This window comes from Sminthopsis crassicaudata, chromosome 6, assembly GCF_048593235.1.
Source record: "Sminthopsis crassicaudata isolate SCR6 chromosome 6, ASM4859323v1, whole genome shotgun sequence".
Lineage (NCBI taxonomy): Eukaryota > Metazoa > Chordata > Mammalia > Dasyuromorphia > Dasyuridae > Sminthopsis > Sminthopsis crassicaudata.
In genome coordinates, this window is record NC_133622.1 from 1,815,710 (window position 1) to 1,829,088 (window position 13,379).

Consider the following 13,379-nt stretch of genomic DNA (forward strand, 5'->3'; position numbering starts at 1 on the left):
CTTCCCTACCCTGGGTCCTCCCGAAAAGCCAAGGTTCCCAAACAGGTGACTTCAAACTTTCCTCTTGGGTCAGAAATTGCATGTCCTAAAGTTCTTCCCAGATGTAACAGTTTGTGTTTCAGTCCCCTCCTTTCCAGCACTGTTTGTCTCTACTATTTGCAAGGCGTTGTTAGGTGCTGGGGGAGCACAGGCTGACTCAGTCACTTTCCTTATAAAGTTTACTGTGTATCTGGGAGCAAAAATCCTCACGACAAATCAAATACAAATGACACAAAACAATGACGTCCCCAAGTGAACTTCCCTTTCCCTGACAAAATCTGTTCAGTCTCGGAGCATTCCCATTCCTATTCATTTGTCATCATCCGTCTCTTAGTCACTCCAGCTCAAAGCCTCTGACTCATCTTTCCCTTCTTCACCCTCTCCTCCGGCCATGCCTTATGCTAGATCCCCCATTCTTCCCCCCAAGTTATTTATAAGACTCGGGTGGATAAGGACTGGGATTTAGCTGTACATCCCTCTAAATATGTGACCAGTAGCCGAATTAATACAAAAATCTCTAGGATCAATAACCTGAACGTGACACGATAATGGATAGATTATGGAACGCAGAATCTGAAAGACCCGACTCCCGAGATCCGAGTCACACGAGTAATCCCAGAAACAAGCGTCAGCCTCTCTAAGCTTCCGTTTCTCGCTCTGTGAGGGACACAATGATGGAACTTTCCTCATGGGTTATTGGGAGGATCAAATGAGGTGAAGCATTCTGCAACCCTCAGGCCCCCTCCAGCTCCGATCATACGAATCTGCATGTTCCTTCCCTCCAGAATGCCGGGCAACAGGACTTTCCACCCTCCCTGGAAATGACTTCCCCTCTGGCTCTCTGCCATGCCACAGGCCAGCCAGGTTTCTCTTTCTTCCTAACATGACTGCACCACCTTGAGGCTCCTTGCCTTGACAGGGCAGTGTCTCCTGTATTTGGCATGAACTCTCCCCTGCCTTTCCCATCAGATGTTCTCCTCCCTTCAAGATGCATCTCAGACATGAAGCCTTTCCACATCCCTCCTCTCCTCCCGGCTGCTAATGTTCTCCCTCCAAAGTAACTTCCTTTCAATGACCGGACATTTGTGTTTATTGATTTTGATTTACTCTGTATGGACAAATATAGGTATCTTCTACCCTATTATAATGTGAGCTTCTTGGGAGTGGGGACTTCCATTCTTTGCATTTGTTACCCCACACCCAACAGTGTCTGGCAGAAAACAGATGTTACTTAAATGCTTGTTGATTAATTGGATGATGCCATGCCCGGCCATCCTAGGCAAGTCTTTTTCAAAAGTCCTCCCGGTAGCTAATTATAGAGACCCACCCATTATATCGGGGGTCTTCCTCTATGCTTACATCACAAGGAGGGTATTGGAGTCTATCCCCCATTTATCTTATTTTTAGGCTGCACATTTTTCTGATAATGTCTTTGACATTCATTCCTCAAAGTTTCCTATCTGCTTTACACTGCAGCCCGCTTCTCACCTCGCACCTCTCCATTGCCCTCTGAGCTTTCTGCTTTCCAACTCCTCAAGGATCCCTGTGTTCCAAGTCTCAAAGTTTCTCTACACCGACGGAAGAACTGAAAAGGAATACGACTGAGAGAAAACTGAAGGGGCACTTGGGGGGTATGAGCAAATCTTAAAAAGCGGCGCTTTGGGAACGGCAGGAAAAGGTTCCAATATCATAGGACTGGGAGATGACTGGGAGAAGTTGGGTCAACGCCAGGGTATAGAGTTGCCCATCTACCCACCAAGTCTTGCACACAACCATTTCCATCTCTCTGCTCACAGGACTATAAAGCTAGCATGGGTTGTCATCATCTCTTTCCTTGACTCTACTAAGGACGTTTTTTATCAATAAATTTAAGATAACAAAAACTAAATAAAATGAGTACTTGTTTATAACATAAAAATTGGATTATAAATAAAAAAATTTCAATTCTGTAGAAGTTGGATTTGTTTAATGCATATAATAAATTGAACATGTAACTTTGAAAGCTCTCCTGCCTTTCTGTGATTTTTTCTTAGTCATCCTATTTTCTTTTGCACATTTAAAATATTTTTTTTTATTTCTTCCTTTTTTGGTTACTCTAGTTAACAGCATTTTGTTACTTTATAATTACCCCCCAATGGAGCAGGCTGAAAGACCATTTCCATCAAAGTTTCACTCTATAAATTGGGACTATCACCTATGTGTTAGGAGGTGGGGAAAAGACTTCATCATCAATCCTCTGGAATTATGTTTGGCCATGGTACTAGTCAGAATTCTTAAGTTTAAGAGCCTCTTACAGCTTTCCTGTTCTGTAGAATTTTTCTTCTTTAATCAATCCTTCACATGACTGGAAATGTAATCTTTCAAATACTCATTCCTGATTACCTTATTACTTTAATAAAATAATCTTCTTTAGGTCCTGTTTATGTTTCCATCAGGCATTTAAAATTGTGCAAAGCTAGTTTCTACCTACCTTTACAAATTATGTTTTATAATAATTCTTAAGCCACAAAATGAATGATCAGCTTTCCCTGGGGTTATCCTTTCCTTTTTCAATTTTCCATTTTCTCAGATTCTTCCCTATTTCTTGAGTTTTAAATACTCACTGAGCTCCATGAGCTCTTTGATTGAAATGGTCTTTCAGCAACTCCTCCATGCCATGTTTAACTGCCATTTTCATGTCTTCCACTGCTTCTGCTGCTATGTAGTTGTGAGACATGGAACACAGGGATCTCTGAAGAACTAAAGATTAATACTGCACATACAGCGATGATAAATCCCTTCTATTTCTTCAATCTTTTAAAGGCTGAGTCACGTACCCACGTCCTTGTGAAGTTTTCCCTGTTCATTGGAGAGTGTTTCTCCTCTTTCTCAAATCTTCTTAGAATGTTCTCTGGATCACTCTATGGCCCTTACTACATTCTACCTTGTATCCACTCGTATACATGTTGGGTCTTTGGTGATTTATACCCTCCTGGAGAACACAGGGTATCATTGTTCCATCCTTGTTACCACAGACCCTGCAATGTAGTAGACATTTAATAACTTTGTATTGAGTTAAGAGGATTTGATTTCAGGAAAGGAGCTTTATACCTATAGGAAATGGGACCAACAAAAAAAAATTGAATGGGAAAGTGATCCTCAAAATCAGTTTTTAGAAAGAGCAGTCTGGTGCACCATGCAGGTATGGGATGAAGAACGGTACTGCCTCTGCTCTATTCCCTCCTACTCTTAAGTCTCAGTTACTCCTCTCCAAGATATAAATGCTCACCTTTTGGAGAAAAAGTCAGGAATAATATGCTGAATATCCAAGCATTAAATCAAATATGACGAGATAAGGAACGGTTTATTGGAAATACTTAAGATTTCTTTTAAAAGTTTCTTAATTTTCTTCTTCTCCTTTATAATTAGCATTTAATGTGAGAACATTTTCAATGTTTATTAATCTGTATTTAAAGTGTGGGAAACCTCTAGGAAAAATGGAACATAATTTAAAACACAATTCCTAGTATTGCCTCTCATTTGTAACCTTTAACATCAGCCTTAGGCTTCACAATCAGTTTCCGCAAAGGAACTGCTAGATTTCTCGAGTACAGTAAAATGTCATGAAATCACCCTAATTGGTACAAGGCTGATAATGTTGAAAGGAGAAAAGTTTGAGTTTTAGAATATTTTTCTGAGAAATGTTGTTTTCTTGATATTAAGTATAGGCATGTAAGAAGATTACTAAGGACCACAGAATGGAGAATTGGGTTCTTAGATTAGTATTTGTCCATTCTCGATGTGTGGCATTCACAGCAATGAATATTTTTTGAAACTATCCTGTGTGTGAAGCAGAACAAACTAGTCCCATGAGCCTCTAATAGGATGTATAAGAAAACTTTCACTTCCTAGCTCCTGTTTGCTAAATTCTTCCCTCAGCCCTCAACCTCCTGCCTTTCGGTATCTCCCATTTCCTGAATTAAAAGGGAATTCTCTCTCCTCTGAACACTAATGTCACCTCTCTTCTGAACATACAGTGTTCTACTTTGTATAAATAATTTTTAGAAATGTGAAATAGCTCCCCCCACGCCGACTTTTAGAAGCTCAAACCCTTCTTTACTTGCACAATCGGATCAAGGGCAGGCAGCTTGCATTGGGCCTGGGGCCTGGCAACGTGTTGGTGTAGCGGGTGACTGCTGAAAAGAAGCCAAACTTTAGAGACGTGGGCTAAGCCAGACCAATAACGTGCTTCTTTGCTGCCCCCGCTCTGATCTGAAGTTGATCACGACGCTCCTGCTCTCCGTTCGGCCCCGGGGATTCCAGCTCCTGGAATGTCCACAGTCACAAACATCCAGGTCCTGATTAATTTAACCTTTGGGTTCATGACTTTTCTGTGTGCAACTGATAATAATGATGATGGTGATGATGTATTTATAAACAGAAGCTAGCACTTATATAGTACTTTAAAGTTTGCAAAGTGCTATATATAACATATATGTGTATGTATTATATATGTCTATGTATGTGTGTGTGTAATATATATATATATTTACAAGTTTGATTCTCACAAAAACCCCTGAGGATACCAATGCAATTATTTTTATAGATATTTACAGATGGGAAACAGAAACTTAGAGAGGTTAAGGGACTTGACCTACATGAAGGTATCTAAGGCTGGATTTCAACTAAAGTCTTCATGACTCCAAGTCCAGCCTTTTATCAGTTGCTTTGCTGCCTCAATGGAACTGAAAGAAGCTTCTCCCTCTCCACACTCTGAGCTGCTCTTTTTTTCTCCTCTGAATACTGCTGCTAAGGTAGTAGGAAAAACCAATAAGCTTTTAAGACTATAAATTCAGTGAGGGCAGGACCAGGTCATAACTACCTTGATATTTCCCATGATACTTAAAAGTGCTTTGTACATGGAAGGTGTTTAATAAATAAATGAAGTAGAAGGGAGGTGAGAGCAAAGGCATTATTTTAGTTATTTTTCTTCTCTGCCAGAACTTTGTGTGCTGATTTACAATAAATGTTTAATAAAATGTTTGCTGCATTAAATTGACACAGGATGCCGTACTCCCCCTCAGTTTCTAAAAAAAAAAAAAATATTTCTTTCTCTTAGACTGACTACATGAGTATTCATGTATTTCCTTATTCCTCCATTCTCTCCTTTAGATGGACTGTCAAATACCGTTTATATGTCCCTCCACTCCTGAGAGGATGAAAGCTCCCAGGGAACAGAGGGAATTCCCTGTTTATCTTTGGGTCCTCCATGCTTAGCATAAGATATGGCGCATACTGCATGGTTGTGGATAGATTGTTGTTGAATGAATTAATGTCCTACACCAAAGAAATTACAAATCTGGACCAAAATGGAAAAAGAAATAAATTTCCATCGGCTGCAGAAAGTGCAAAGTCATTGGAAAAGCCAATTCACAGACTCCCTGCGAAGAAAACTCTTGACAGAATTCAAAAAGAAAGCACAGACACCCAAAGCCAGAGAGATTGGCTCATCACTTTATTTGAGGAAACGCTTGTCTTTCTCTGTGAAAATTAGTGGATAGTTATTATAGAATGACTGAAAACCCAGCTTCTTTTTATTGCCTGAGAATTTCGGTCACACTTTGGAAAGTCGTGCTACAAGCTTCTGTCAGTAATTGCTGGGCCCCACAGCACATGTTCTGAGGAGGACCGTGACCCATGGCTCATGCTAAAACCTTAGATTATGACATTACTTCTTAGGGTCCAGGTCAATGCAACTAAGAAAGTCCCCAAAAGCCTGCTGGACTTAACAGCTCTGATGGAAATTCTTGCTTTCCTAATTTGTGCATTTAGGCAACTTAACAAACATTTTTTTTTTGTTTTAAAAATAAGGAAAACACACACACACACACACACACACACACACACACACACACACGAAGTATATTTTGGAAAATGTATGAAGAAGTTGAGATTGAAACCCATAGCATCAGAACAAGGCCTTTTAGGTAATTTACTGCTATTTTGCAATGAACACTGGGCTGGAATACCATTTGTGAACCTCAGTTTCCTTTTTTTAAAAAATGGGAATAATAATGACATTAGTACCAATTAAGCTGATAGGGCTATTGTAAAAATAAAAGGGCGTCAAGTCACGATTAAAACAATTATTATCATTATTATTTTATAGAGAAGAAGGTTGAGTCACAAAATAGAGCAGTCGTGCAGTAATCCTGACAGCAGATCACATCTGTGTAACACATTTGCTGAGAACTTTACACATGTAATCTTTTAGCCTTAAAAGGTCCCTGTGAGATGGATTGTAAGCCCTAAAATTCACAGAAGAGGAAACAGTTTCAGAGAGACTGAGATCCAGGCTGAGATCACAACCTCCATCATCTTGGCTGTGAGCTGGGTATTCCTTCCTCTATGCCAGCTGGCTTTCTATGTAAGAGGCACAGCCAGCACTCGGACCCAGGACTCTTCTCTGACTTAGCTACCTGTGCATGTACTTGTGCAGAGCATGCCCAAAAATAATATACACTTATCATTAGGCACTGATTTGCACAAGGATTATTGCTGGGATTATACTTTTACTTTACAGGTTACACCCAAATGCTTCTAAACTCTTGGCTCCCATTCATTAGGGAACAGCATATATTACTTACCCAACCACGCAATAATTCATAAGCTGTAACTCCCAGGGACCACCAGTCTACAGGGTAGGAGTACCCTGGGCCTCCATCCATAAACACCTGGAATACTTCTGGAGCTGCCAATCAGAAAAAAAGGATATAAAGCATCTTATTCACTTTGCACAGTCCCAGCAGGTGCTTCTGGGTCTAGTTTGTATGGGTGGGAGAACGGGCTCTGATCCAGGGAGACATGGGGCTCAAGCCCTGCCTCTGGCACAAGCTGCCTTTGTGATTTAATGTCACACCCTCTTAGTGTACTTGGAGGCTCATTAGGCCTTCAGGTTGCAGAAAAAGATGCTAATTGGCAAGAGTTTCCTCATAAAAGAGCTCCTCTTACTAGGAAAATCATAAGTCCCGTCCCGTCCATTGTATGATCTAAAATGTATTTTTAAAACCAAATAACAATTTGCAATATTGCTTGAATGCTAAGCTCAGAGATGTTTTCCATATAAAAGAATGGAGTCCTTCCTACAACTACTTCCATTACTTTTATCTTTGAGTCTTTTTTTCCTCTTCATGACCTATCCAATCTGTCACTAAATCCTATTACTTCTTTTAATGAGTATAATGAAAAACAAATTAAAAAATCTCTGCTATTTTAGGAGGGAAGGGAAGGGTAGTGAAAGGAAGGGAAAGGAAAGGGAAAGGGAAAGAAAAGGGGAAAAGTGAAGAAAAGGGGAAAGGAAAAGGAAAGGGAAAGAGAAAGAAAAAGAGAAAGGGAAAGGGGAAAAGAGAGGTTGTAGGGAGAAGAAATTGCTAAGGTATTAGAGACTATTGAATCCAAAGCACTCATTTAAGAGATGGGTTCATCTAAATCCCTGAGAAGTTAAATGAAATATCTAAAATCACACTCAGACAGTTAGTGGTTTATCCAAGGGCAGAATCCAAGTCTCCTCAGATGAATGCTCTCTCCTTTATATCAAATTATCCTCCTTAAGTTAATTAGCTAAATTTATGTTTAATTTTATGAAATACATATTTCTGACAAATGAATTTGTAGACATAATTCCATCCTGCATTTGTCAAAGAAGCTAAAATCACAAGTGTGCAGCCAGAGCATACTGGGGCTACAAATATCTCAACTGAATTTCCAGATGAAAATGCATTCTATCTAGAGAAGGGCATATTGAAGTCCAGAGGGTTGGTCTAGATGGTGTCTAAGTCCCCTGAACACTGATGATTCCAATGGGTCTAACGAGAGAAGATGACATCGTCATTACACTTTCTTTCATGTTCAATATCAACAAGACTTTTCACAGAGAATGTAATGTAAAGGTACTTATTGAATAAAGGGGATGCTTTGGGGGGTAGTGGGTGCCCAGTACTTGATGTTTTAAAATAAAGACTTGCTGACCAACTGTTGCCTATATTTTAGAGGGCATTCCTATTCGTGGAACAATACTAGAAGAACACAGGCATTCAACAAATACATATTAATATATTAAATGCTTATAGAGTATAAAGAATGAAAAAAAAACCTGAATCTGTTTTCAAGGAACTCATAGTTCTAATAAGGGATACAACAAGAAAAACACCTGTGTGGAAATGAGCTATAGATAGGACTAACTGGGCTAATCAGGAGGAAAGGTGCTGGGATTGAGACAGAACAGGAAAGGTTTCTTATAGGTGATGGAATTAGAGCTGCAACTTGAAGGAAGCCAGAAAGTGGAAATGAGAGAGCAGAGAACTCCAGGGATTGGGGAACAATAGGTAAACATCCCTGGATCAATATCACTGGATTGTAGAGTGCGTAGGAAGAACACAGGAAATGCAGGGGAGGGAAATGTCTCTGACTGCCAAACAGATGATGTTCTACTTGATCCTGAGATCAGGTGACAGGGAGGATTTGTTAAATGGGAGGGAGAGGTAATAGGCTCAGACCTGTGTTTTAGGAACACCCCTTGGACAGCTGAATGGAGGCTGGACTGGAGTGAGTGGAGATTTAAGTCATGGAGACAAAACAAAAGGCAGTCATTATAGTCCACGAAGGAGGTGCTGAGAGCCTGTGTTAGGATAAGGGCCACAACAGAAAGGAAGAAGGACATAAATAAAAAAGATATTACAAGCTAGAAATAACAAGAATGGGATTTATTTGATATAGTGGGTGAGAGAATGGGGAAGTGAGAATGACTCTGGCCTGGGAATTTGGGGAACTGGGAAGATGATGGTACTGTTATAGTGATGGGAAAATTGAGAAGAGGGGATGTCTTGGGAAGAAAGATGATGAGTTCAGTTTTAAATATATTGAATTTAATGTCTTTATGGGTCATCTAGTTTGAAATGTCCAGTAGGCATTTTGACATATAAGATTGTTATTTAGAAGAAAGGCTGGGATTTGATAAAGTAGATCTGAGAACTCTAAGATCTTTTGATTATCTTTTGTTACCAGTTCTTGGCCCATGCCCAATAGTAAGCTAAAATTAATACTACCACAGCATCTAAGATAATTAATATTAAATTCAATACAATAAATAAGTGCCTACTGTGTGCCAGATACTATGCTAAACACTGGACATATTAATGGCTGGGGGGAGGGAAATAATCGCTACCTTCAAGGAGCTTATAGTCTAATGAGGCGAAATAGCACACAAAAGAAAGTTAAAAGGGGAAGGGCACGATAATGGTGAGTATGCAATTTGTGAAGCTGTGAAAAATGAAGTTTTTTGGGATTTGGAGCCATCGCTAAAGGGAAACTTTGGGAGGAGTATCTACTCTGTCCCAGAGGCAGCTCATGCTGGCAGACTGAGGCAAGGCCAGGGCCTGAAACTAGGTCCCAGATCAAATGCTTTTCCCATTTTCTCCTTCTTAAACAAAAGATTATAAGCAATGCTATGTCATAGAAATTCATAATCAAATATTTGGGTAATTTCAATTGATTTTAATTATTTCTACTTTAGGAAGAAAGTATTATGTAGTGCAAAATAATTGCATTGGTTTGGAAATCAGGAGAAGATCATAATTCTAGATGTGACCATTAGTGGCTATGTAACCTTAGAGAATGTACTCTGTCTCAGTTTCCTCCTCCATAAAATTAAGAGATTCCACTACTGGATTTCTTCCATCACTTTAAGTTCTAAGATTCTCTGTTCTAAGGCACTTAGAAGTTCTTATATTCTTTGTGCTAAAATCCCTTCCTTTGATCTTCTATAAGTTTACATTTAACAATCTTTATGGGAGGCATAAGACCTAAGACAAATTCTAAGAACCATGTGGATCCAGGGGAAATTACGCTCTATTTTGTCCTTTGCTACCCAAATCTAGAGAAGAAAAATGAGAGTTCACACTTTGATTTCCCTTTAAAAGTTTGAAAAGCCCTCACCTTAGAGCAACTCTGTGAGTGTACTTAGTACAAGCATTATTATCTCCACTCTACAGGTGAAGAAATTGGAGTCTAAGAGGTGGATGACTTGTCCAAGTTCTTACCCAAATTGAACCTAGTTCTTTAATTCACTGAGACATCTGGTGCAGCAGAGCAGAGACCACATGCTGTACTTTCTGGGTCCCCCACTTCTGGACAATGGGAGACACTCAATGGATGTTTAAGTAGCAGAGCTCTCCCAGACCAACTTTAATTCACAACAGATGGAGGAAGGCAGCAGAAACAGGCCATTAGTTAGCCCAGTAGGATTTGGAAAGAAAGCTGGATCAAAGTTCTCAACATAGTTCCAGAACTTCCCCCGCCCTAGGCCTCTCTCTAGCCCTGAAGCTCTGCATCTCCTGAAGTCCAGTAAAAGTGTTCTTCCCATAATTGAGATGATGCAAAACCCCTTCATCAAGCACTAACTTGTGCTAAGTAGTGGGGATGCACAAACACAACAAAGCTTCTGTCCTAGAGGAGCCTACTTTCTACTGCCTTCTCTGATTTAACCAAAGGCTCGGTTTCATAATCCAGGCTCTATTTTCAAAGTCAGATGGAAGTTGATGGTGAATTCTGTCCTCTCCAACTTGGCCCTGCTGTCACCCACTCAGCGGTGTGCCATTATCAGTTCTGAAGTCATCGCAAACATTGCCACGAGTAGTTGAGTGATTCTGCCAGCACGGAGAGCAAGAATGAAGCCGGAGGGGTGGCATGTAATCAGTTATTCAAAAATGCATTGATATGAAGTGTAAAATTAAAGAAAGAAAATTCCCTCCCTTCCTCCTGCCCTTGGAAAATCAACAAGAACTCGGTTGGACTAGACAAGTTACACTAAACATTGCCAATGGGAGAATACTTTCTCACTGTTTAAACAAATAAACAAACAAACTTAAAAAAGAGCAAGTCCACTAATGATCATCATGAGCTTTCTGATTTAGGTTTCAGAATATGACTAAGAGCTGGGGTTGCTGTAACTGGGTGTAAAATGGTGTTCAGTGACTTAACCTGCTGAGCCTGAAATCCTACAGCTCTAGGTTAGATTCAAAATGCTAGTAATGTTTGTTTTATCCTTAACTAAGAATACTATAATTAATGGCAACAACCTAAGTATTTTAGAATGGGAGAGGGAGAGGAAAATACTTTTATGTGGAGAATGTTCAAGTGGGGTGATGTCTTACATCATAGTATAAAAAGCTTGGAAGACAGAAGGACTCTGGAGCTGATCTCATTCCCTCTTCAGTCATTCAATCAGTCTGCTATATTCCAGTCATTGTGCTAAGTTCTGAGGATACAAAGAAAGGCATCATCTTCCTTGGAAGTTCAAGCTCTGCTGCATCTTTCTGGGTTCGCTCAGGAGCTACTTAGAAATAACAACCTGGAAATAGGAGATGCTCTCAATCCAGCCAGAGTGCCTTCTATGTGCTAAGCACAGTGCTAATTGCTGGAGATATAAAGGCAAAAGGCGGTCCCTGCCCCCTGAAGAGCTCACACTCCAGTGGGAGAGACAGCTGCAAACAAGAATATACAAACAAGTTACATAAAGGACAAATTCGAGATCATCCACTAAGATTAAGCAAGGCTAAGAAAGGCTTTTTTTTCAGAAGGTGAGACTAGCTGAGGCTTGAAAGAAGCCAGAGAATCCAGGATGCAGGGGATCCAAGAATGGGGGGAGCTAGGAAAGGACTCACAGTCAGTGGATTGTGTCAAGCTTGAGGAAGGGCAAGAAAGCCGGCATCGTGTGTGTTAGGGCAGGCAGTATAGGAGGCAGTAAGGTGAAAAACAAAGCAGAAAGAGATTGTTATGAAAGGCTTTTGCAGCCAGAAAGAATATTTTTTTTATCCTGGAGGTTCTAGGGATCCACTGGAGAGTACTCAATAGGAGAGCTATGTAGAGAAACTGGCTTTTAAGGGAGATCAATTTGACACTGAAGTGGAAGATGGCCCAGAGTGGGAGGCGGTGGCTTGGAACCTCCTCCCAAGAGAGTAGCAGTATATTGCAACAGCCCAGGTGTGAGGTGATAAGGACCTACATTAGGCAGTGTCGGAAAAGAGAAGGGAGCATGTGGAGAAATGCTACAAAAGCAGAGGTGACACGACTTGGCAATGGATTGGTTATGGGAAGTGAGAGAGTTGAGGCAAGAATGACATCTCCATTTTGAGTCTAAACAGAGGGATAATAAAACCTTCATTTTACAAATAAAGAAAAGTAAGTCTTCATTATTTGCCCAAAGCCACACCATTGGCAAATGGTAGATTACAGGAAGAATAAGGTCAAATGATGAAGTCTGAAAACAGGCGAGCTAAGGATTAGCTGAGGGAACTGGGGTCCTGGAGCCTCATGGAGAAGGGGCTCTGTGCGAAGCAATCAGGATAGCTATCTGAAGAGCATCCATGGAAAAACTAGGCTAATGTTTCTTGGTCCAAGAAGGAAGAAGTAAAAACAAGGGGCTGAAGGTGTAGAGAAGCGACTTCACAATGGCATAACAAATAAACTTACCACTTAAAACTGCCCTGTTTTATCTCTCTAGAAGGTACACTCTTGAGTCCAGATTTCCTCTACAATATCCTAGAATTTGTATTATTTGGGAAAATCATTCAACTTTTGGACTTTATCCATTGGGTGCACCCACTGGCCCAGAAGCCTCTTCCTCTGATTGGCTGGTTCCTATAAGAACCTCCATCTCGAGGGGGAGGTTCAAGCTGGTCACATCTTTCTTCTTCTCCAGAATGCCCTTCTGTATCAGACTTTCTCTATGATGGCACTGTACTTTTGTCTTTGCCCTACTTTCAGTTTCATTTATACGTAGCCTTCCTCCATTAGAATATAAGCTTCTCAAACAAAAGGTCAAGACTTTCCAGGGAACTAAAAAAAATCAAATGAAGGTGGCCTAGCTGTACCAGATCTAAAACTATATTATAAAGCAGCAGTCAGCAAAACCATTTAGTATTGGCTAAGTAACAGACTATTGATCAGTGGAATAGGTCAGGTTCACAGGACAAAATAGTCAATAACTGTAGCAATCTAGCGTTTGACAAACCCAAAGATCCCAACTTTTGGGATAAGTATTCACAAAAACTGTTGGGAAAATTGGAAATTAGTATGGCAGAAAGCAGGCATGGACCCACACTAAACACCACACCAAGATCAGGTCAAAATGGGTCCATGATTTAGGCGTAAAGAACGAGATCATAAATAAATAAGAAGATAGGATAGTTTACCTCTCAGATCTGTGGAGGAGGAAGGAATTTGTGACCAAAGAAGAACTAGAGATTGTTATTGATCACAAAATAGAAGATTTTGATTATATCAGATTAAAAAGGTTTTGTGCA

General features: G+C 40.2%; 1 protein-coding gene across 6 annotated transcripts in view; it reads right to left on the reverse strand.

The window, feature by feature from the left end:
• STK32B (serine/threonine kinase 32B) overlaps window positions 1-13,379 on the reverse strand; it is a 351,540-nt gene that overhangs the window by 18,218 nt on the left and 319,943 nt on the right. For all 6 annotated transcript variants that reach the window (XM_074276564.1, XM_074276563.1, XM_074276565.1 and 3 more), the window contains one exon: window positions 6,666-6,769. In XM_074276564.1, coding sequence (XP_074132665.1) covers window positions 6,666-6,769 — 104 coding nt within the window. The remainder of the gene's footprint in view (window positions 1-6,665; window positions 6,770-13,379) is intronic.